This window comes from Centropristis striata, chromosome 9 (assembly GCF_030273125.1).
Source record: "Centropristis striata isolate RG_2023a ecotype Rhode Island chromosome 9, C.striata_1.0, whole genome shotgun sequence".
Classification (NCBI taxonomy): Eukaryota; Metazoa; Chordata; class Actinopteri; order Perciformes; family Serranidae; genus Centropristis; species Centropristis striata.
In genome coordinates, this window is record NC_081525.1 from 23,819,747 (window position 1) to 23,843,935 (window position 24,189).

Here is a 24,189-nt window from a genome sequence, read left to right on the forward strand (position 1 = left end):
ATATTATGGATGCTAATAATTACTGGATGTTTACTACATAAGCAAGAATTCTGGAGTATGCAACATTAATGAAATGGATAATTGCCCCAAAATGCTCTTCAAAGTGTGCAGTGACGGAATACAAATAAGACAGTTGAAACAATTTACCAATTGGATAATGTATTTTTTCGGAGTTTCAAACACAACCTTAGTGTTTACAATAATGTTCACCTTCTGAATTTAGACTGTCAACATTTTGTTAACACAGGTATAAGTTTATAAATCTTAGTATTCATAGAGACATCATCCTGAGTGAAACATTGATGCATATTTATGAAATTAGATGGAAATTGGCCCAATTGTTGTTGGGACAAATTAACTAATGTAAAGCTCACATTGGCACCAGATCATCAGAGTTGCTGTGATACATCAGCTGGAAGCCACAGATGTCCGTACACTTTTTGCTAATTTTCCCAGATATTTCAATGATTAGTAGTTAAATTTAACACTAGATGAAAATTCAGGAGAAAACTAAAGTCAACAAGATTCATTCTCTGGGAATCATAAATGTCTGTACAAAATTCCACAGCAATCCAACCAATAGTTGTATAGAAATAATAAAGAAACTGCAAACACAGACGTCCAGTTATAACTTTTATTGGTTTTGGAAAGAAGCAAACTAAGTTTCTCAGTTCATCTTAGCATTGTTATGTACTGTACAAACAGCTTGCACATGTGTTTGAGGTTAACGGTACAGAACCAAAAAGCATTCTGGCTTATAGCACACATAAACACACTCCCTGCTCTCTTCTCAGCAGTAATACAGGTAACTGACACTCAGCACAACACGTCATTTCAGTACTATCTATCATCATGAATGTCCCACCGTTTACTGCATGCTCTGCATGCAATAATTCACCAGAGAGATGAAGTTTGTTTTCTATTTCTTTAACTGGATGATGTAAAGTATTATCTGGGAACTAACAGAGAGAGAGTGAGTTTAGCACTGCCACAGGACTTTCAAGCTGAAAGAAATGTAAGCTGTGGTGTAGTGGTAATTTAAAACAGATGCATGATGGGATGTGTCAGTGGTGGGCCTGTGTAGATAATGCTGTAGTGACTGTTGCACTGATAGCTTCAAGATTCACCCAGAAGGTTACAGCTTCCTGTCAGGCATCACACACACGACTGAGAGGAAAGTGTAACCAAACTAAAGTGGGAGCTAAATGGCACCAATCATAATAACCTTGCATTGATAAATTAAATGCAACCTCAGAGAAATCCACAGTGCTCCTTTAGACCGCACAGAAATAAAACAAGAGATCATATTACTGGTCTTTTTATTAGCCAAATAACTACATATGTTCAAAACTATGTTGGATCAAAAGTACTCTATGATTTAATAGGAGCATTGACAAGTTGTGAATAGTCCTCAGCCTAAGTCGCTTCTACGGCGGCTCTGAATGACCATGATTGGTTGCATTTAGCAGAATGCAGACATACAGTACAGAGATCTGCGGCTACACGTCACACACACTTTTTTGTTCTTCGTGTTGAGTGTCAGAGCATTCAGGAAGTTCAACATCATCAGCACAGTGTTTATTACACATTAAACAATATAATATTTTTTCATTTTTATCCATTTTAAAAATATTCAGCTTATTCTCCTTAACAGAGGACTGACTTGTCCGGGGTACACACACATAAAATACAAAAAAAAAAATAGAGAGAAGCATTTTGGTCAACTTAACCTCGCTCCACAACCTCATTCAACTCATGTCATCTCACAGAGACCATTACGATTATGCAAAATAAAGCCATGGATTCAAGCGCTGGTTGGATGATCGGGGGTGTGCTCATGATATAATCAGGGAGTTCAGGTACCACCGAGGTGAATGGAAACAGGTCAGACAGAAGTTGAGGAATAACTGAACCGAGAATGTTGGATTAATACGAGAGTGGAATCTGATGAGGTTTGAATAATAAATAAACAAGCTGGTCCCAGTAAACAAGTCCTGTTCCAGTAGTGGTACCACAGTCACTAAACGTGCTGCTGAGGAAAACTGATTGCTTCTGTTGTCATTGTCTCGACCTTATTAGGAGGAAAAGTTAAACAGTTTGGAAAATACGCTGACTCACTTTCTTCAGAGAACGTAAAGCTGGAGCCAAGAGACGGTTAGCTTAGCTTAGCATCAAGACTGGAAACAAAGGGATACAGTTAGCCTGGTTCTGTCAGAAAATAGTGATGAGAACAGCTCTGTGAGGCTGTACTCTAAATGCTAACTCTCTCCTTCTCACAAAAGAAGTGATTTCATTCAGTTGTTAAATACATTTTTAGCAAGGAGAGGTCTTCAGGAATTAATTTAAACCTATTATTCAGAGTTTAATAAATAGCTATGTCAGAACTTATTTGACAAAAGTGTTTCCAAAAAGAACCCAACTAAAGCAAGCATAAAAGCTTTTTTTTTTTTTACACAATTGAGTAATTTTGACTAAATTTTGCCTTTTTTATTCTGCTTTTCTAATGCAATACTTCAAAATGTGCATAAAAATACTTGAATAGAAACAGCTCTAGACAATGCTAACATGCAGATGTTAAGCAGGTATAATATGTATCATGTTCACCATCTTAATTAATTAAGGAATCTCCAGAGTTGTTACAACTCATCCTAAGGGGGACATGAATATTTGTAGCACATATAATGGCAATTTATCCAATAGTAGAGAACTATGAGCATCAACTTTTAGTGGTGTTAAAGACAAAGAGAAATCACCAGAAGAGCTACAATGATTATAATAATCTCCAACTATTTTGATAATTGATAATTTGCAATTTGGATGGACACTTTTTCATTATTTTCTGATGTTTTAAAAGGACAACAGTTAATCAGTTAATCGAGGAAATTATTATCTCCTGGCTCCAGCCTCATGTCGAACAAACAGGTATTGATTATCGTCTCTAACTCTTAAAAAAAAATAAAAATGAATGAGCTCATTTCCCAAAATGTCAAACTGAGAGTGTGGACCTTGCCCATGGTATAACTAACTACATTAACACTGCTTTCACAAAGCATAACACAGCATCCAGGAAGATATTTTTCTTTTTTTCTTTAAATTACCCCTCCCCTCACCCATATATAGCTCAATTCTTCTGTTGCACTCGAGTTAAAAAAATTATATCTGAAATAAATTCAAAAATTATACCTTATACTGTACACAGGTTACCCAACTACACAGATAACAAAAAAAGAGAGAGAGTTCAAATATTTATACCTTTTAAGGGTTCTGAGTCGTGTGATACCATTCAAATTCTATAACAGAATCACATGTTTTATACAACAAATCATCGTCATCAATAAATAAAAATAGAATGCTGTCATGTACTCTGGAGTCTATCACTGCTGTCCCGGGAACAACAGAAAGGCTATCTGACAATACGAGGAAAACACCAAACGCCCTTTAAGATATATATTATTGATTTAAAATGACACTTTGTACACTTCTTTTGTTCTGACGAGATTTTTCTTATTTTGCAACCAGTAAATTGATTCATCATTGCAGCTGCCTAACTAGCTAAAAACCTCTCCGCGTCCATGTCTAACAGAGAAATAAAATTAACAGTTTGATTGACTGATCAGTGCATTTGTTTTAAAAAGGATGTGATCCAAAGTCATGTGACCCTGTAGTACCAGTAGGTGATGCATGATTTGTTTGTTTCAAGAAGTGACAAGAAACATCTTTCATTTAACTGCTGCAACGTGTCAAAATGCTTCAGTAAATGCATTTGTTTGCTGGAAAAAGACACGCAGTTGACAGCCGTGAGGACAGCTGTCTCAGGCTTCATGCCCAGACTCTGACAGAAGGATAATTTCTATCTGCTAATGCATAACTTACTTAAGTATTGTCCTGGGCCCTGCTTCAACTAGTCTAACTTTGGGAGGTTAGTGTGTCAGAGGCTGAGTGTGTGTCTGACTGCAAAGATCTTATTAAAGGTTTTTTTTTTTACAGCCAAATCTTCCTGGACTCAACAACAAACAGCTCGTCACCCAGACTTCAAATCTGGCTGAAACTCTTTCTGTCCATGTCTTCTGTCAGGCAGCTGCAGTGAAACTTTAAAACAACACCACCACACATTGACCAGAGGAGGATGGAGACACAGAGGCACAGACTTCAGAGTGAGGAGGAACCCAGGTGTCTAACTGCAGCAATACAGATGTTATGAAATGAATACAAATACGATAATTACATGACCTAAAACAGTTTCCACGATGCTATTTGCGAGTTATACAATACTGCTGGGTAGGCTGCGGAACCTGTCGTGTGGGTTCGGAAACGGTTAATGGAAAGTCTGTCGTCTGGTGTCGGTTCATCCTCTGTCCTCGGTGTCGGCCTCAGTCCACTGCGATTGTTTTGTTCAACAGTGCTGTTGTCAGTAGCATGGGTTAGTTGTCGGCCAGGTATTTTCCTGAAATGCATTGATGCGATGTTAAAGTTTATGTTTGAGTCATTTATACATAATATTTGTACATAATATCTATTTAGGTATTGAGTGCCATTATTTACACTTTCTTTTAAAACAGTGTGTTAACATTAAGTTTAATCATGAAATCACGTTAAACTTCATTCCATTAAATTCATTAAATAAATTAAATTAATTTCTTCATTAAATTCATTCCATCCACATAGGCCACTGGTTCCCAAAAGCAAAAGTTTCACAGGGGGTCAAGAGGGCTTCTTGATGAAGCTGAATTTTGACCAAGAAAGTACTGGGTAATTACTCCATCTGGTACTTTTGAAGGTACTAAAAGGTTATGATAACATAATATCACAGTAAAAATCATTAACCCTATCAACTTTCCAGCAATCTTGTTCATCAGCAATAAACTTAACAAATAGTTGTACTATTTTTACCTGCTGTGGTTACAAATTATAAGCACAGTTCCCATTTCAACTGATTTAAATGACATTCACTCATTTACAAAATGTTGCAATAACAGCAAATGTCAAAAAGGGGGAATTAAGTGTAAGTGCCGCAATCCTAATCCAAGAGGTCATTTAGCATGCAGATGAGAGGACACAACATTTTCAAAAAACTCTCCTGCACAGTTATTGCCAGTGTGCCAGTGGTTAAGCCACTGCGTGCCTAAGGTTGCTGACCCCTGCCTCAGATCCTTGAAGAAAGCTTCTTCAGAAGTGTTTTAATTAATAAGGTTTTAAAATGTATGAGTTTTGGAAGTAGTGAGCATACCACTGGTTTAATGAGACTTAAATGATATAGCACAAGTTGTGTCAGAGTTGTAAATGGATGTTTTGATATACTTTTGCTGTGGTTAAACCGAGCAAAAAAGTACCAAAAACTGCAGTTCCTTGACTGGCAACTTGAAGCTGGCTCCAAAAGGGAGTCTTCCTCCATAGAACCCCATGTTAAAATACCAAACTTTACAGGAGAAATAAACATGTTTACAGCATAACACAAACATAGGTTTGTTCTCTATAGCTTATTTCCCTGTTCATGAAAACTGTGAGGGGTTGAATTTTTAGTAAAACTTTAAATTATAACAAGGCTCAAAGTTAGATGTATTAAGGATGTGGCCACTCTGAGTGACAGGCAGTTGTGGTTTATTTGGTAAAATATGGCTCCCGCTCCCTTTCACTCATCGATCATGTTCTTTGTTTTCAGATTCTCTTTTCATTTTGGAGGCTTGCAAGACAAACACACTTTTCTTCAAGAGTTCTAGATGTTGCAGGATGAGTAATTGATGTACAAATTGTCATCCATCAGGTGAATTATTCCAGTGTAAGATGGATAATTAGATGATAATAAAGGTAATGCCATTTTAATGTACAAAACAACGTATGTGCAATCAACGTATGCACATACTGTTGAACAGAAAAACCTTTCTTGGCTGCACTAAAATCAATGTTGCGTGTTATCAATCTGCACCAATAATAGTTTAGTACTAAAGGAATCTGTTATTTAATACAGCAGTTGATTGAATTGTAATTAGATCACCAGTTGAAGAAAATAAAAGACAGCTATCTTAATCTAATGAGTGCCTCTATAGAAGGTATATCATTCCTCAAATTAGCAATATAATAGAGAATATTCTTTTTTAAATTATAAATAAATATAAACTTTTTTCTAAGCTGTCAAATCCAACAAATATTCCTCAACTTGAATTCATATTTTTCATTAAAAAATGATTCCACTTCTTTATGTGGAAAATGAATTAGACAGCTTGAATATGCGAACATCAAACAAATTTAAATCATTTGTACAACTTTGAACAAATTGTTATAAAAACTGCTTTGTTTCAGCAGCCATCACTCAGATTAAGAAAAGTCATACCAACATTTCACGGATGCTTTAGAAGCAATGTTAACTTGATTTTAATGTGTATTTTAAACGTGTGTTGATGCCTCATCTTAGTGCAAACCGAATCTACCCACGGGTACAGATAAAAGTAACCTAACAAACCAGTGTAGGTTTATAAAGGTTTGATCTACTAGATGAGCTGGGACACTGATCATTGACACTAGTAACAGTGAGAACTAACGCTTGGTTTCTCAAACGCTGTCAGTTAAATACTAAACCGACCTGCGGCAAACCTCTTCTTGACGAGAGAGAAGCGGTATCCTGGCCCAGCCAACTCGATGTCACAGCCCGACAGGGTGCTGCCCTCACTGGTGAACTGCACTGCCAGTGGAGCTGGTTTACTGGGACCTTCTGTTAGCTGAAAGCGAGCTAACAATGATCCCACACCTGAGGGAAGAGAGAGATTTATTAAGATTTAAGGATGAAGGAAAAGGGATTTCATTGTCAACATCAACCATGACGGGCATGAGCGTAAACAGCTTTGGAAACTATTTTGGATTTGATTTGACAAAATGAAAAATGCAGGTTGCAGCTATCCATTGCTATATTTAACCTTTTCAATGTGGGAACAGGCCTTTGTATCAAATCCTGTTTAATGTCAAAATATTTGCTGGATATATATTATGATAAAACACAGAATGAGATACATTTGAAAATAAAATAGAAGAGTAAAAAAAAAAAGAAAAGAGTATTATATTTAAAAGGCACCCACATTCACAATTAGCAGGGCTAAACTGATCGTGTTCGAGCCTGCTTACATTTATTATCATCCACATTAATAAAAAATCCTACTTCACTGTAGCTGTTACACCACAGACAACTTTCTTACATCATTAGAGAATAAGAAAAGTTCAGCAAGACATCACACTGAAAACATCATCATAAAATAGTAAATCAGGGGGTTTGCAGAAGTTATTGTAACACCATTAATAGACAGAAGGAGGCAGTGTTTACTTCAGGCAGTACTGACAACCACATCTTTTCCTGAGGGGCATCATGTAATACACATTTTTTCATGTAGCCTGCTGAGTTGAACACATGGCTTCTGGTACAGGTTCTAGGTCAGAGTTTAAAATGACACACCTGCAGAAACTGTCACAGCTTATGAAAAATCTGAACATTATCTCTCGGCTGTAAGTCATTTTCTTATTTACTTCCAATCTACCTTTTTTTTTTTCTTCTCTGATCACCTCTCTTTTTAATTTTTCACACTGTACGATGTCCGCCTTTTGATTTTTTTTATAGATTTGATAAATTTACTTTGTATACGTTTTTGTATATTTAAATGCATGAACTAAATTTCCCATGTTATCAGATTTAGATTGATTATAAATATTATACATGAATTCATTATTGAATTTATCTATTTTTACCTTTAAGTCTGACATAATTTCAACTTCTTTATTTGACCTTACCTTCATCTGTTTTAGACTTTTAGAATATATTGTTTCACCAAAGCAACATAGTCTATATTTTTAATTCTATTGAAATCTCTGCATTTAAATCTGAAAAAATCTTGTAATATACATTTCAATATTTCCCAGAATTTAATATCAGATTTGGTTAAGGTATTTAATTGCATTATTTTAGTTCTATTAATAAGTCAGTATTTTTTGGTTCCAATCTACCATGGTGGTCTCCTGATCAGTTTTTGTACAGTTGTTATTCCATCAACAGAACTAATGTACATCAACTTCTTACAAGAGCTAACTCATGGTTAATTCTGCCTTTTTTGTAAATGAACAACAATGAAAAATGTCAAAGCCGAATTCATGACATTGTTTTAAGTTCAGGATCCTGTTTGATCTTTATAATTATAAGTACGAGCAGGACTTACCACAGGGTCATTCATCAAACAACATCAATATTACTAAAGGACATACTGGTACTTTCATCATTCTGTACATACCTCCGTTTTCAGATTTCTGTGAGATGTCAGGAATCTTCCAAAGGATTCTTTGATGCTCCGCATTCCTGTCAAGATTACAAGAGGACAGAAAAACACATTTATGAAGCCTCTGAAGGTCAAAACATCTTAAAGTCAAAACTTTGGTGTAGATATGATATAAAAACATTAATTCTCAGTCCCTGTACTAGGGCTGGGCAATATCGACCAAAAATGATATCCCATCATTTTTAGTCGATATGATATATATTGGTATGTTAAACAAAATGTGCAATGCGTTTAGTTTTAACTCAATGCCACAATCATCAATCACCTGTTTATTTGAAAGACTTTATCAAATTCAAAACCTTCCATCTTTTGAAGCAATTTGCTTGCAGCATGTTTTGAAAACGTTGTTTAGCTCTTCATCTGCAAACCGAAATCCGACATACCTCCAAATTACAGAACCATTGTTTTTATTTTCTTAGAAACAAGATCTTGCTCTTTATTAACTTGCACCATGTCTGCCATGTTTTTTTTAAAGTTTGTTGTGTTGCATCGCTTGCGTGGGAGAAGCCTACGTACATGCGCAGGGGGCGGGGTTGAGTCAAAGAGTATGAGAAGCAGAGAATGCTCTGTGCCTGTCGGGTGCAGAGAGGAGCAAGCGGCCGTAACAAATGGCAGCCATAAGTTAAGGCAACAACCTTGTCTCAACCACATATCTCTTTCTCAACTCTTAATACCGATATATCGCCCAGCCCTACCCTATACAGTGGTGTACATACTGCCTGGTAATTTAAATGGTTCTTAACACGATAGACTGTACCATGCAGCAGGAGGTAAGACAGCCTGTAGCTTTGAAACCCCTCCATCAACAGGGATGAGGAACTGGACGTTGTTGAGGGCCATCGGCGTCGTCATGGCATCCCCATTGTATTTGTAGTCTATCCTCAGGTCAGTGCTGGTGGGCTCACACCTCCAGCTCACCGCTAGATTGAGAGGAATCGACTGGAGTCCATCCGCCGATACCTGCACACAGATGGGAAACGTTCAGGGAGTCCAACATTATGTCATGTTGTCCCTACAGTTCATATAAGCACGTGATTGTAAAAGTTGCGGTGTGTCTCTCGGCTTAGTGATGCCAAGTGTGAACTCTTACCTGATACTTGAGCATGTCCACGTTGTAGTATGTCGCCTGTGGCTTCTGCTCTGCCACCTTCTTCAAATGGGATATCAGGTTTGGCATGTTCACCCAGAAGTCCTTGGCATCAGCCTTAGCTTGTGTGGTGGTGTCGCTGGTGGGAAGCGTGCAGAAAAACACCATCAAAATACATTTCATATGGTCTTGGTGGTGATTTCTCCAACCTGAAGAATTTGCTGTGTGTGAGAGCAGCACCCAGCACCTCAGTTTTAAAGGAATGTTTGACCAGAAAAACAAACTTCTTTTGCCGTCTTTACAATTTAAATCTCCACCACTGATGTAGAGAAGAACAGAGTAGAAGAGAACAGAGACCTACCGATGCAGCTGCAGTGTTTATTGATATAAACTGTATGTATTGTTGCCAATATGGGTACTGATAGTAATATTATTCACTTTACTTTTATTATTCATGTTCGATGGGTTTTATTTCTCATCTTATGTTATGTTTTCTATGTATGTCTGTATGTCTATGTATGTCTTCCTAGTATGTCTTACTATTATTATTATAATTATTATTATTATAATTATTATTGTTATTATTTTTTTTATTAATACATTTGAGTCCCCAAGCTGAATTTGACAGGCTTTTGTCGGCTCTTTAGTTCTAACAATGAGCTACAAGAGGCTGTGCCTACACTCATATTACAACAATAATGCAAAAAAAAATGTATCAAAAGCTTCTTGTAGCAATAATCTGCATTACTTTAAAAGGAAGATTTTTTATGAATTTTATGTTGTAATGAATCATAATTGAGAAACAGGGTGGTGCTGTGAGGCAAAACACTTTGTTAGTGAGTGGTGGTAATTTTTATTTGTCCAATGTAAGTGGTTTTTGTTGTTGATTTTTTTTTTTTTTTACAACAAATGTACACATGAATTGATAAATATAAACCAAGGACAAAAACAACAACAAACCCAAAAAAGCTGACCTCTGATGGGATGATCTCATAATGACTCAACATGTATTCAGCATTAGTGTCAGAGATGATATCACTGAAGATTACTCATCCTCACTGTTCATCACAACAAAAGTCTCCTATGCAGGATCAAGAATGTTTTTTGACCATTTCTCAGATAGTTTTACCAGTTTTCATCCATAATCCATAAAGTCATCTGATGCTTTTTTGTTTTTAGATAAAACTTACTGTTTGTGTTTTAAGTTTCACTTTGTTTTCTTACCAATTTATGTTTTTATCTCCATTCTAATTCCCCCTCTTTTGATCATGTTAATACTATTTCATACTGCAGTATATATTAGGCATTTTATGTATGAAACACATCAAGTTTTTCTTTTTGCGTATGAAATATGCTGCATAAATCTCTTTCATCATACCATTCTTTTTTTGTATGGAAAAAAACATTTCTATGATTATTATGAAAAATACACGGTGAATTGGAGACAAATGGAGCGACGCCTGCGAGCTAGTTCAGGCAGGCAACTCGAGCTGTGCTGCCATACACATGACATGCCCCACTCCTCATACATCCTCCACTAAAACACACCCTCTATCCAATCTGGCGCTCTATTTAAGATGAGAGTAATCCTCGCTCTCCTCTGCCTGCCTACGCTGCTGCTACATCTGTACTGCCGCTTGCTTTCTCAGTCCCACCACCACCCCAGCATCCACCTGTAGGCTCCGACTGGAGGATTTATTGCATCACTCCTCAATACCTCATGTAACTGCTGAGGAGTGATTTAGTCGGAGCCTAGACGCCAAATCTAATCTATGTTTATTGTCCAATAAACACATTTTTGTATCACGTGAGTTGTCTGACTGAAATATGGTTGATAAAGAGTTTGCCTTTGCTAATATTTACACAAGAAGGTGAGTTATTTTGATAATATGATGCAACATGCTCTTTAAGTGAAACGAATAATATTGATAAACAATTATGATGCACATTGATTAGGAACATTGGATTTGGTTTAAATTATAAGCATTTGTAACATATTAAAAAAATAAATAGGGGGATTTCCAAGAATCATTGAGACTTGAACATGTGAGCAGGATGCAATATCAACATATTTTTCTTGAAATGAAAAACTGTTCATTTGTTATTTGTTTCTGAGATGGTGAGTTCACAGCGATGTCATTACCAGCAGAGGAGCTGGGGGTTAGGCAGCACATGCTCCAGTCGGCTGTAGTTGGTTATGCTGAAGGTTAGCACGGCGGGGGACGGGTTATTGGCAAAGTGCCGCGTGATTCCCGCCGGAAACGACAAAACCATCTCACCTATGATCTTCACAACACACCTGAGAGAAAGCGGAAGACAAGAAATGGGTCACAGAGAGACAATGAAACTGTACATATACAGTACAAACTTATGTTGTTGATTTCTCCAGGATTAAGCCCAAATTAGTTTCACATACAAAACATACATAAAAGTCTTTGCCAATGAGCGTACATCACACCTTTTATGTATTCAACACTCTTGTAGATTATGACTCACACACCTATATTCAATATTAGAAAAACCTACACAAAAGCTCAAGCTCAGTGAAGTCTGCCTACACTGCAGAGATGGAAAATGCACTGATAAATTATACAGGCCATATTCACTGTCATGAAGGAATATGGCATCATAAGCACCGGGAGAAATATATATTGAGGTCCAAAGTGTTCAAATAAATGTAAAATAAATGTCACACAAATACATTTTAGAAATTACATAATCGATATTATGATATTTTATAGTGTTATGCCTTCATGTGAATGATGTTTTCATGTATAGAAACTGTAAATAACAGCTTTATAACACACTACAAGATTTGTTTTCTATTTATATCATTAGGGGCAGTTGCAATTATACAATACTATGCTATATGTTTATTCCACAGTTATGAATGCTTCACAAGGGAAGTTAAGATTATTCACAAATATACTGTATAGAAACACTCAAAAATATCCCTATATCTGTTTACAACTACTGATTTTTCTTGTTATTAACAAGTTGTTAACCATTTAAATACTTCTTAGAGATGTTAAATAAGAAGGGGATTAAGTAAAGTGTTGCCGGCTCCAGCGTTATCCTTTAAGTACTGTTGTATAAGCTGAATGACTCTTTTCACAACAGCCACATGAGGGAAAAAAGCCATTTAAAGTGTGTTCCAGGTCGGGGAATCCTACTACGTATTGTCAGGATTTCATGGAAAGCTATTGGTTGACCTACTTGCTGGGGTCAGCTCCTTTAAAGAAAGCGTTGACCGTCTCTGTGAACGCAGCGGCAACAGGAAGAGTGTCCTGAGCCCCCATGGTGAGAGGACTGGGCCCTCTGGAGCAGCCTGGAGGCAACACACACGCATACAAACCCACATTAAAATAGTCTGAATAGGGCATGACACACACTTAACAAACTAATAATTCAATGAGCTGATTTTGTTACAATTTACTATCACTTTATGGTTACAGCCAAAGCTACATGACACAATGTATAGTAGCTTCAACCCAGAATGAAATATATAACAGTCAACAGTGGTCAATACATTAACAATAGATACATGTTCCCACTCTAAAACCAGAACTCTACACTCTTCCTAACCAACATTGTGAAGATGAAATGAGGAACAACACAGTGTGAAAACAACGGAGATGAAAAAAAACTTAAAGGGATAGTTTGGATTTTTTTCAATGGGGTTGTATGACGTACTTATACATAGTCAGTGTTTTTTTCCTACAGTAGATTGTGGTTGGAACGCCCCCAGTTTGGAGAAGCAGGCGAGAGTACCGACAGAGAAACTAAGCAATGTACTGCTGTGGACGGTGGCAGTAGCTAAACATATTTTAGAAAGCTAAAAAGAGGCCAAACCTAAAGAAAAAAATAAATCTAAATCAATCGTTAACTGCTTTCTATATTTAGAACATTTTTCACCGGTTCACCTTGCTGTCAGACAGCCCTTTCAGACAGGGAACAGAAGCCATTTCATCTGTGCTCTCTTCAAAGCCACCAGACTCCTTTGACAAAAACAGTTATTTTAACTTGTAGAACACAGGAGTTGCTGGTTTACTGTTGCCTTGATCTTTTAGTTTGTTTTGATAATTGTGTGACATTGATGCTTTAATGGTTAGTTTGGATTCATTTAATTCACACAATAGAACAAACAAAGTAACCAATTGAGGCATCTGTAGGCCAGCAATTCCTGTGTTCTACAAGATAAAATTACTGTTTTTGTCAATGGAATTTGGACGCTTTGAAGATGTTTCCAGTTCCCCACCAGAAAAGGGATGCCTTCTAAATAAAATGTACACTTAAACTGATATTGCTGTTTTATTTTTTGGTGGCTAATTGTGCTACCCCCAACCCACAACATTACATTGCTTAGCTTCTGTGCTTCTTCAAACTTGGGGCTTGCTGACCGCCATCCTCTGTATGTAATACGTGGACTATGGATAAGTTTCACTTTACAGCCCCACTTAAAACAATCTATCACTTTAACTCTTTGAAATTAAAACAAATGTTAGTGTAAGTAAGGTGGCAAGAAAACAGAAGGTTATGTATGAGGAGGATACCAATTTCTCTCTGCTCTTTGACTGTGAAAGTGTAAAATTATACACAATAACTTCAGATATCGCCCTCAAAATTGTGATTTTTTTTAATACAGTAAGTTACACACTGGCTTTTAGTTGGATAAGTACAGGTAGATGAGAAAGAAAAGATAGAGGCAGACGTAGGAAGACAGAGAGAGATGTGCATGCTTTTTCCAGACATGCTGTTGAAGCTGAATTATTCTGACAAGATCAAAGAAGATCATAGAGCCCAAAGATCAAACCAAAAACCAAACGACCAAAAGGACAAAAGTGACGACAAAGAGATTAGTAAAGTACACGAAGAACGATGATTCTTCAGGGAATGAAAGGCGGTCAGCGCAGACGAAATGAGAATGAACAATGTCAGGAAGAGAAGGTAGCGGAAGATATGACAAGACTGCATAGTTGACTGCAAATGATGGAGGGAGGGGGGCTCAGCCAGGAGTTAGCATGGTGTGGGTTAGGGTGATGGAGAGATTGCAAAAGAGGAAGGAGAGGGGAGGGAGGAAGGAAAGAAGGGGCCGGGCAGGGGAGGGGGCGAAGCTTGCACAAATTAGCCTCAGAAGAGTGTGTGTGCACGCTACCCTGGTGCAGAGAAAACTTACCTTCAAAGGTTAAATAAAACTTCCCTCTGTCAAACCATACAAGGGATGGCTGGTCATTCTCTGTGTGGGGTTGGAGGGTGGAGGAAAGAGGAAGGAGGGGAAGTGGGGTCCGGAGAAAGGGAGGAGGAGGAGGGAGGAGGAAGAGGGATGGAAGTGGAGGGGTGAGAGGGGGAAGGAGAGAAGGACAGTAGCGTGAGTCTCACATGGCAGGTCTATCACACGTCACAGTGGGGTGGAGGTGGAGGCCAGGGGGACGGAGAGGGGACAAGTCGAGACAGAGACAACATGGGTGGTATGTTTTCTGTGGATGCTTGCTTGCGTGCGTGAGAAAAGGCAGGAGTCAGGTGGCGTGAGGTACCAGGTGTGTGCTGCAGGATGCTGGAAGTGGTACGAAAGGAAGTCGAGATTTAAGGGAGAGGAGATAGTTTGTTGGCAGCCAATGTTTCTTCTATTATACAAAATTTAAAAAAAATTAATTCTATTTCTTTTTATCAGTATCAGTATTATTTCCTCTATATCTTACTGTGCTCACATTTTCCTGCAGGTCTCTACATTTCAAATTATGAAACAAATGGAAGCTGTCATGTATACAGTCAGTCCTGCAGGGGGCAGCCCTGAGACTTAAGAGCAGTGAGCAGGGAGAGGGAGGGACTGTGGTGCACAGGGAGAGAGATGCTGTGTCCCAGTTTCAGTGCCTGGATCCTTCAAGGAACACAGACTAAGAAGGTGAAGCCTGACAGAGACCAAAATTGAGAATACGTGTATTGAGACAATCCTGGTTAATGTTTGCTGCAAGTTTATCACAAAGAGATTTCCCTCTTACTACAGCTAAATGAATAAATTAGCTGGGCGGATATGTTGGCCATTATTATCTTGCTGCGGGTTTTGTTTGCAGGTTGGCAAGATTTGTAGTTTAGAAATGATGTCTACATTACAAAGTTTGCCCACCAGAGTGCTGCAGCAAGTTCATGCAAAATATCCTGCTCAGTTAAACACAAAACTTCAAATGATAAAAGGATCTTTATCAAAAATGTTTGCCATGTTTTCATGCAAAAGATGATTGACAGTATATCACAATCAGATTTTAAGGCATATTATGCAGGAATTGTTGCTTACTGTATATAAACACAACATTTAAGCTTGGCCCCTCATTCCCAGCTCAACGAAAGTAAAAGTAAAACCCACATTGAGTTTTGCCCACTTGAGGTTTTGCCTCACTATACTTACATGGTTTCTTTTTTTCAGCACTGTGTCTGCTGTTTTTTCAAGCTTTGAGCCCCAAAACATCCAGAACACAGCAAAATAAGAAAAGAGAAAATACAGGCAGAGGGCAGATACAGAAACAGCCACATACTTCTAGTGGGTCATAAGTGATGATTGAGAGGAATTACTTTTGTAAAATTTCATACATTTTTTAAGGAAAAGCCTGCATAATGTACATTTGTTGTTTTGTTTTGTTTTAAGGAGGTGGATTACAGAATATTTTTTAACTGGTTCTGTCCTCAAACTTTGAGCAAAAGAAGGCTTCATTTCTCAGCTGCACATGAGAGAGCCAAGCTTTTCAGTTTCAGTCAGGATATATTTGGCCTACGAATTCATACGTTGGAGGATGCAGCGCCTGAACAAGGAGGCAGCTGCAGCTAGAGAATACACATTACCAGGGATTGTGTTTATTTTATGTAAATAACAATAAGGAGCAAAAACGTGACTATTCCAACGTCAAACACTGCGCCCTTAACTCATGTCAGTGTTGACACAGAGCAGAGTAGTCTTGTTGTAGCCTATACTACTGTTCTGATGTGGGATCCCAGCAGTGAAGGTGTGTTGTTGAGTGAGTGGACGGACATAGTCGTTGGGTGATGGAATGATGAGAGCAGGGTGGTGCTTCATGAAGAAAACAAAAGGGCAGGTGTTCAGATGGAGAGGGCGGGGTTTCTGGGTCATATTTTCCTACGGCTTAAGAGTGCTTGAGTGACAGGTGTGACAGGTGGGTGTCAGGGGTCGAGAGCGGGAGTAAAACGAGGCTTTATGGTCGGTGGAGATTGGCTGAACTTGAGGCTGTGTCGTGCTACTCCAGCGGTAGAGAGAGGACGGCATGAATACCAAACAGCTGCTGCCTGTCTAATTCGCCCTAATTCTCATGCCAGACTTCAAACGACTCTGTGAGCAGCAGCTCTGATCTGACAGTAAGTGTGAAAGTGTGTGTTTGAGTGTGTGTTGTGTGAGAGAGAAAGAGACAATATGGATCTCAAGGGCCCACAGATAAGGAGCTCTTCAGACATGCTCATTGAACACACACACACACACACACACACACACACACACACACACACACACACACACACACACACACACACACACACACACACACACACACACACACACACACACACACACACACACACACACACACACACACACACACACACACACACACACACACACACACACACACACACACACACACGTCGCCAAGAGAAGACACACGAGGTTGCCATGGTGACATGGCGAGACAGCCACTGGCGCACAGTCATAAAACAGAGAGAAAACTCTTACGAGCAGGCAGATGGGCAAAGGGGGAGACACTCAAACTTTTTCACAAAAAAAAAAACAAAGAATGTTATGCAATAGATGCAGCTTTTTGTGTCACCACAGCTTTCATTTTCTCTGGCAGATTTTCTCTGTGGGTAACAAGAGAAATACAAGAGAGGGAGAGAAAGAGAGAGAAAGATACAGGGTTCGTACAGCATTTTTAGAAAAAATTCAATCAGTCTGTTGCCTGTGTATATGCTATTGCAACAAATTGCAAATCCCCCCCCCCCCCCCCCAAAAAAAAAAAAAAAAAACACCAAACAGATTGCCCTCAAGATGCTGCAGAGGATAACCCTTTTTTATTTCAGCACTCATATCTGTCAGTCTAACTACTGCTCCATGTCTGTGTAAGACACCAGGAGACAACAAAAAAAACACAAAGTCGAGATGGTTTCATTTAAAATATTAAAAGATTTTTAGTTTAGTGATCATGTAGATAAACCTACATGAAAATCAATCAATTTATCCAAAGTCAAACATATTCCTAACCTAACGATTAAAATTACGATTTTTTCAAACTTTCAAGATTTTGTACGAACCCAGACGATACGCAGATAGGAGAGACAGAAAGAGGGAGAGATAGGTTATCGTAATTATTAAATGCTTGGTAAATGTGTGGAAAGGTTTGAGTAAAAAAAAGGCAAAACAATGACCAAAGATGACAATCTCACTGAAAAATGCTGCCATGTTTGAAAAGAATAAAATGAACTTGGTATGTCCCTACATCTGTCAGCAAAACCTGTAGTCAAGTAGAATAGTCAAATAAGTAGGTATTAGGATAATGACGGAGAGATGGTTTTTTTTTTATACATCTTACCCAGGGGGCAAAGTAAAAAAACCGACACGGAATGTTGTAAAAGGTTTCACACCAGAAATGATATCTAGGACCTTCAAGGATCACAACCTGGGTGGACAACCCGGTCAACTAGCTACTGGAAAGCTACAGGGGGCCAAAATCCCCCTTTTGGGGACATTTTCCTGGCGAAATTTTGTAAATGCAAATATTTAGGTACTACAAAGGCATAAATAGTCCTACAACTTTAAAATTTGGCAGAGAGTATCCTGACACATGGGGGAAAGCAGGAAAAAAAGATGCTGGGGTTTACTGCAACTCTAGTTTAAGATATCACCCTCAACATGCCAAAAAAGACAAAAAAAAGTACTGTTCGCCTGACAAATGCTCATGAAAATTCATATTTTTCAACACTTTATGTTGAGTATCTATACCTAACATATATATAGAAAACTTCCCTAATTCATAAGCTTCCATTTGAGTCCAAGATGGCCTTTCTACTAGCTACTGGAAAGCCATAGGGTGGGTCCAAACAATGCAACCCCTATTGTGAAAAAAGAGTCAATTATGCGGATCAGACTCCATTCTATTTCTGAGTGGTTATTTGGAGATAGATTTGGAGAGATCATTCTATAAAAAACTGAGCCAACCTATCGAAAGAGCACAAAATACACTTTCAGATGATGCCTTGGTTAAGCAGCTTGGTTCCCACTAAAGCTACATGAGGGAACTGTGCATTTTGTGGTCTCCCCAAAATGAACAAGCAGTGCACTTGTGGTCTTCTGGTTTGCTTGCTGTTCAAAATAGGTAAATATGCTTAAAAAATTATTTCTTTATAAAATACTGAAGGATTTAAATTAATATTATATACAGAAGGACAGTATGTATGTTTGCCACCTATGCTAATTTTAGATTTTTTGATGTTTCAGAAACTGAGAACTGTTTCAGCTTGCTAGCAAGCTATTAAGCTAGCAGCTAACATTCAGCTAACATTCTGAAAGAAACTGTAAGTCCCTTGTACTGTATTTTTCATTTTATCCATATATATATATATATATATATATATATATATATATATATATATATATATGTTTATCACTGATTGAGAGTATTCCATGTGATGTACCAACCATTTGTTGCAGTGCTGTATGGGATTGATGCCACACCATGATGTACACGATGAAACATCTATACTGTATTTAGCACAAGTAAAGAATAGAGTGAGTATATTGAGACAGGCTGCACTACATATGCTTCAATATATTTTTATAGAACATTATATTCAGTGGTGGCTAGTGGTGAAATTGATTGGGTGGGTTAACAAATAAATTATAAAGTAAAAGTAACTCTCTCTCTCTCTCCCTCTCTCTCTCTCACACACACACGCGCGCGCCGTGATCCACCTCATTCGTGTTAGCGCCTGCCATTTTTCTTCTTCTTCTTCTTCTTCTTCTTTTTCTCTCCCATCTTGTCATTGGTCTGAAAACAGCAGTATTGGGCTAAATGAAATCAGCCCAAATGACAAGTAAATCACGGGGGAGTGAAACGACACCTGTCAATAAGTTACCGGCCACCAGCCTGCTTCTAATTGGTCAGAACCGATCGGCCTGTGGGCTGAAGGAAAGTAGCCCAAATGGACAGCAAATGGAGAGGGCGGGACATGGACGGGCCTGTCAATCATTTACACCCGGAAAATAAATTAGAGCACCCATTTAGAGATATCCATGTTTTCCTTTTAACTATTTGGTGCTTTTGCCACTTTAGATTTGACTAAAACTACATTACATTACATTACATGTCATTTAGCAGACGCTTTTGTCCAAAGCGACTTACAATAAGTGCATTCAACCTGATGGTACTAGACATAGACCACAGGAATCAAGTAAGTACATAACTTTAAGAGCTAACTGTCATTGCTGCAGGAGTGCTATATGTTAAAGAAGAAAAGAATAGAAAAGAAGAAGAAGAAGAAGAAGAAGAACAATTTTTTTTTTTTTTTTTTTTTTTTAAATATATATATGTGTTAGGTGACCATGGCTTAGCCGAGGTATTGTTGGAAGAGATAGGTCTTCAGCCTGCGGTGGAAGATGTACAGGCTGTCTGAGGTCCTGATGTCGGTGGGGAGCTCCTTCCACCATTTGGGAGCCAAGACAGAGAAAAGTCTGGAGGAGGTTTTGAGGCGAGTTGACCCACGGAGGGTGGGAGTCGCCAGCTGTTTGGCTGATGCAGAGCGGAGAGGACGGGCAGGGGTGTAGAGTTTGACAAGGTCCTGGATGTAAGTAGGACCTGAACCATTAGCAGCAGAGTACGCCAGAGCTAGAGTCTTGAAGCGTATCAGCCACAGGTAGCCAGTGGAGGGAGCGGAGGAGGGGTGTTGTGTATGAAAATTTGGGAAGATTGAAGTCCAATCGAGCAGCTGCATTCTGGATGAGTTGCAGAAGTCGGATGGCTTTGGCAGGCAGACCTGCCATGAGGGAGTTGCAGTAGTCCAGGCGTGAGATGACCAGTGCCTGGACCAGGACCTGAGCTGCCTTCTGGGTGAGAAACGGACGGGTTCTCCTGATGTTATGCAGCAAGAATCTGCAAGATCTGGTGGTGGCGGTGATGTTTGTTGAGAGGGAGGCTCTCCCACCACTGACCTCCATATCACTGTCCAGAACACAGTGGTTGTCTCCACAGAAACCGCCAAGAACCTTGGCGTGACTCTTGACAACCAGCTGTCCCTCTCAAGATCTGGTGGTGGCGGTGATGTTTGTTGAGAGGGACAGCTGGTTGTCAAGAGTCACGCCAAGGTTCTTGGCGGTTTCTGTGGAGACAACCACTGTGTTCTGGACAGTGATATGGAGGTCAGTGGTGGGAGAGCCTCCCTCTCAACAAACATCACCGCCACCACCAGATCTTGCAGATTCTTGCTGCATAACATCAGGAGAACCCGTCCGTTTCTCACCCAGAAGGCAGCTCAGGTCCTGGTCCAGGCACTGGTCATCTCACGCCTGGACTACTGCAACTCCCTCATGGCAGGTCTGCCTGCCAAAGCCATCCGACTTCTGCAACTCATCCAGAATGCAGCTGCTCGATTGGACTTCAATCTTCCCAAATTTTCATACACAACACCCCTCCTCCGCTCCCTCCACTGGCTACCTGTGGCTGATACGCTTCAAGACTCTAGCTCTGGCGTACTCTGCTGCTAATGGTTCAGGTCCTACTTACATCCAGGACCTTGTCAAACTCTACACCCCTGCCCGTCCTCTCCGCTCTGCATCAGCCAAACAGCTGGCGACTCCCACCCTCCGTGGGTCAACTCGCCTCAAAACCTCCTCCAGACTTTTCTCTGTCTTGGCTCCCAAATGGTGGAAGGAGCTCCCCACCGACATCAGGACCTCAGACAGCCTGTACATCTTCCACCGCAGGCTGAAGACCTATCTCTTCCAACAATACCTCGGCTAAGCCATGGTCACCTAACACATATATATATTTAAAAAAAAAAAAAAAAAAAAAAATTGTTCTTCTTCTTCTTCTTCTTCTTCTTTTCTATTCTTTTCTTCTTTAACATATAGCACTCCTGCAGCAATGACAGTTAGCTCTTAAAGTTATGTACTTACTTGATTCCTGTGGTCTATGTCTAGTACCATCAGGTTGAATGCACTTATTGTAAGTCGCTTTGGACAAAAGCGTCTGCTAAATGACATGTAATGTAATGTAATGTAGTTTTAGTCAAATCTAAAGTGGCAAAAGCACCAAATAGTTAAAAGGAAAACATGGATATCTCTAAATGGGTGCTCTAATTTATTTTCCGGGTGTAAATGATTGACAGGCCCGTCCATGTCCCGCCCTCTCCATTTGCTGTCCATTTGGGCTACTTTCCTTCAGCCCACAGGCCGATCGGTTCTGACCAATTAGAAGCAGGCTGGTGGCCGGTAACTTATTGACAGGTGTCGTTTCACTCCCCCGTGATTTACTTGTCATTTGGGCTGATTTCATTTAGCCCAATACTGCTGTTTTCAGACCAATGACAAGATGGGAGAGAAAAAGAAGAAGAAGAAGAAGAAGAAGAAAAATGGCAGGCGCTAACACGAATGAGGTGGATCACGGCGCGCGCGTGTGTGTGTGAGAGAGAGAGAGGGAGAGAGAGAGAGAGTTACTTTTACTTTATAATTTATTTGTTAACCCACCCAATCAATTTCACCACTAGCCACCACTGAATATAATGTTCTATAAAAATATATTGAAGCATATGTAGTGCAGCCTGTCTCAATATACTCACTCTATTCTTTACTTGTGCTAAATACAGTATAGATGTTTCATCGTGTACATCATGGTGTGGCATCAATCCCATACAGCACTGCAACAAATGGTTGGTACATCACATGGAATACTCTCAATCAGTGATAAACATATATATATATATATATATATATATATATATATATATATATATATATATGGATAAAATGAAAAATACAGTACAAGGGACTTACAGTTTCTTTCAGAATGTTAGCTGAATGTTAGCTGCTAGCTTAATAGCTTGCTAGCAAGCTGAAACAGTTCTCAGTTTCTGAAACATCAAAAAATCTAAAATTAGCATAGGTGGCAAACATACATACTGTCCTTCTGTATATAATATTAATTTAAATCCTTCAGTATTTTATAAAGAAATAATTTTTTAAGCATATTTACCTATTTTGAACAGCAAGCAAACCAGAAGACCACAAGTGCACTGCTTGTTCATTTTGGGGAGACCACAAAATGCACAGTTCCCTCATGTAGCTTTAGTGGGAACCAAGCTGCTTAACCAAGGCATCATCTGAAAGTGTATTTTGTGCTCTTTCGATAGGTTGGCTCAGTTTTTTATAGAATGATCTCTCCAAATCTATCTCCAAATAACCACTCAGAAATAGAATGGAGTCTGATCCGCATAATTGACTCTTTTTTCACAATAGGGGTTGCATTGTTTGGACCCACCCCATGGCTTTCCAGTAGCTAGTAGAAAGGCCATCTTGGACTCAAATGGAAGCTTATGAATTAGGGAAGTTTTCTATATATATGTTAGGTATAGATACTCAACATAAAGTGTTGAAAAATATGAATTTTCATGAGCATTTGTCAGGCGAACAGTACTTTTTTTTGTCTTTTTTGGCATGTTGAGGGTGATATCTTAAACTAGAGTTGCAGTAAACCCCAGCATCTTTTTTTCCTGCTTTCCCCCATGTGTCAGGATACTCTCTGCCAAATTTTAAAGTTGTAGGACTATTTATGCCTTTGTAGTACCTAAATATTTGCATTTACAAAATTTCGCCAGGAAAATGTCCCCAAAAGGGGGATTTTGGCCCCCTGTAGCTTTCCAGTAGCTAGTTGACCGGGTTGTCCACCCAGGTTGTGATCCTTGAAGGTCCTAGATATCATTTCTGGTGTGAAACCTTTTACAACATTCCGTGTCAGTTTTCCAAAAAATATGGGTTTTGCCCCCTGGGTATCTCAAAATCTGAGTTAGATCTAATTTGAATAGATTGGTGTGAGGCTTAAAAACAGGCTCTCTGAAATTTTCCAGAATGTGGGAAAAAATACCCCAAAAATGTGTCTCACTGTCCCAATACCTACACTTTGACGTTAATTGAGGAAAGCACAAAAACACTCAGTGATGGACCTTTACCCATCTATGTCAAGAGCACTCTGGGTAAAGAGCATCAAACAGAAACACTCTCCCCAGCCCGCCCCCTCTCCTCTCTCTGAGGGGATCTTTTACTGTACCTGCAAACGAATCAAAGTGTCTCTCAAAGGTGGGCAGTTTGTCTACATAAGCATCGTCTTCTGACAAGTCAAAGGACAAATAAAGAGACACACAAACAAACGGCAAAACAAAAAGAAAGCAAATCACAACAAGGAAAAAGCACTGTCATGCAAACAAAATTAAATCTGTAAAAAACTTAAAGTGAAGCGTCATAAAGAAAAACAAGATGGAAAAAGTCAAAATTAAAAAGAATTGAAACTGGAACAGTGTTGGTTTATAATTAAAACCCTGTGACCTTTGTATTACTGTCAAGTCCATCAGGGTTTTGCTCTTCCAACAAAACCACAATGAATGATGCATTCATTTGGAGTTATAATAGAGAAATCCCCAGACAGAATTCATGTTACAGTCTAAAGAGAGAAAAGTTAATTTTTGTTTGTTCCTGCAATTAGTTTTTTAAAAACAACCTCCAACCAGAGACTCTATTCTGTTTTTATGTAACAG

The 24,189-nt window shown here is 38.9% G+C and overlaps 1 protein-coding gene across 2 annotated transcripts in view; it reads right to left on the reverse strand.

The window, feature by feature from the left end:
• Positions 1 to 620: 620 nt before the first annotated feature.
• Positions 621 to 24,189, reverse strand: part of sgip1a (SH3GL interacting endocytic adaptor 1a) — an 89,225-nt gene continuing 65,656 nt past the window's right edge. For both annotated transcript variants that reach the window (XM_059340544.1, XM_059340545.1), the window contains 8 exons: positions 14,573 to 14,632; positions 12,613 to 12,724; positions 11,540 to 11,695; positions 9,400 to 9,535; positions 9,067 to 9,269; positions 8,265 to 8,329; positions 6,578 to 6,742; positions 621 to 4,444 (listed from right to left, as the gene is read on the reverse strand). In XM_059340544.1, coding sequence (XP_059196527.1) covers positions 4,422 to 4,444; positions 6,578 to 6,742; positions 8,265 to 8,329; positions 9,067 to 9,269; positions 9,400 to 9,535; positions 11,540 to 11,695; positions 12,613 to 12,724; positions 14,573 to 14,632 — 920 coding nt within the window. In that variant the 3' untranslated portion in view covers positions 621 to 4,421. The remainder of the gene's footprint in view (positions 4,445 to 6,577; positions 6,743 to 8,264; positions 8,330 to 9,066; positions 9,270 to 9,399; positions 9,536 to 11,539; positions 11,696 to 12,612; positions 12,725 to 14,572; positions 14,633 to 24,189) is intronic.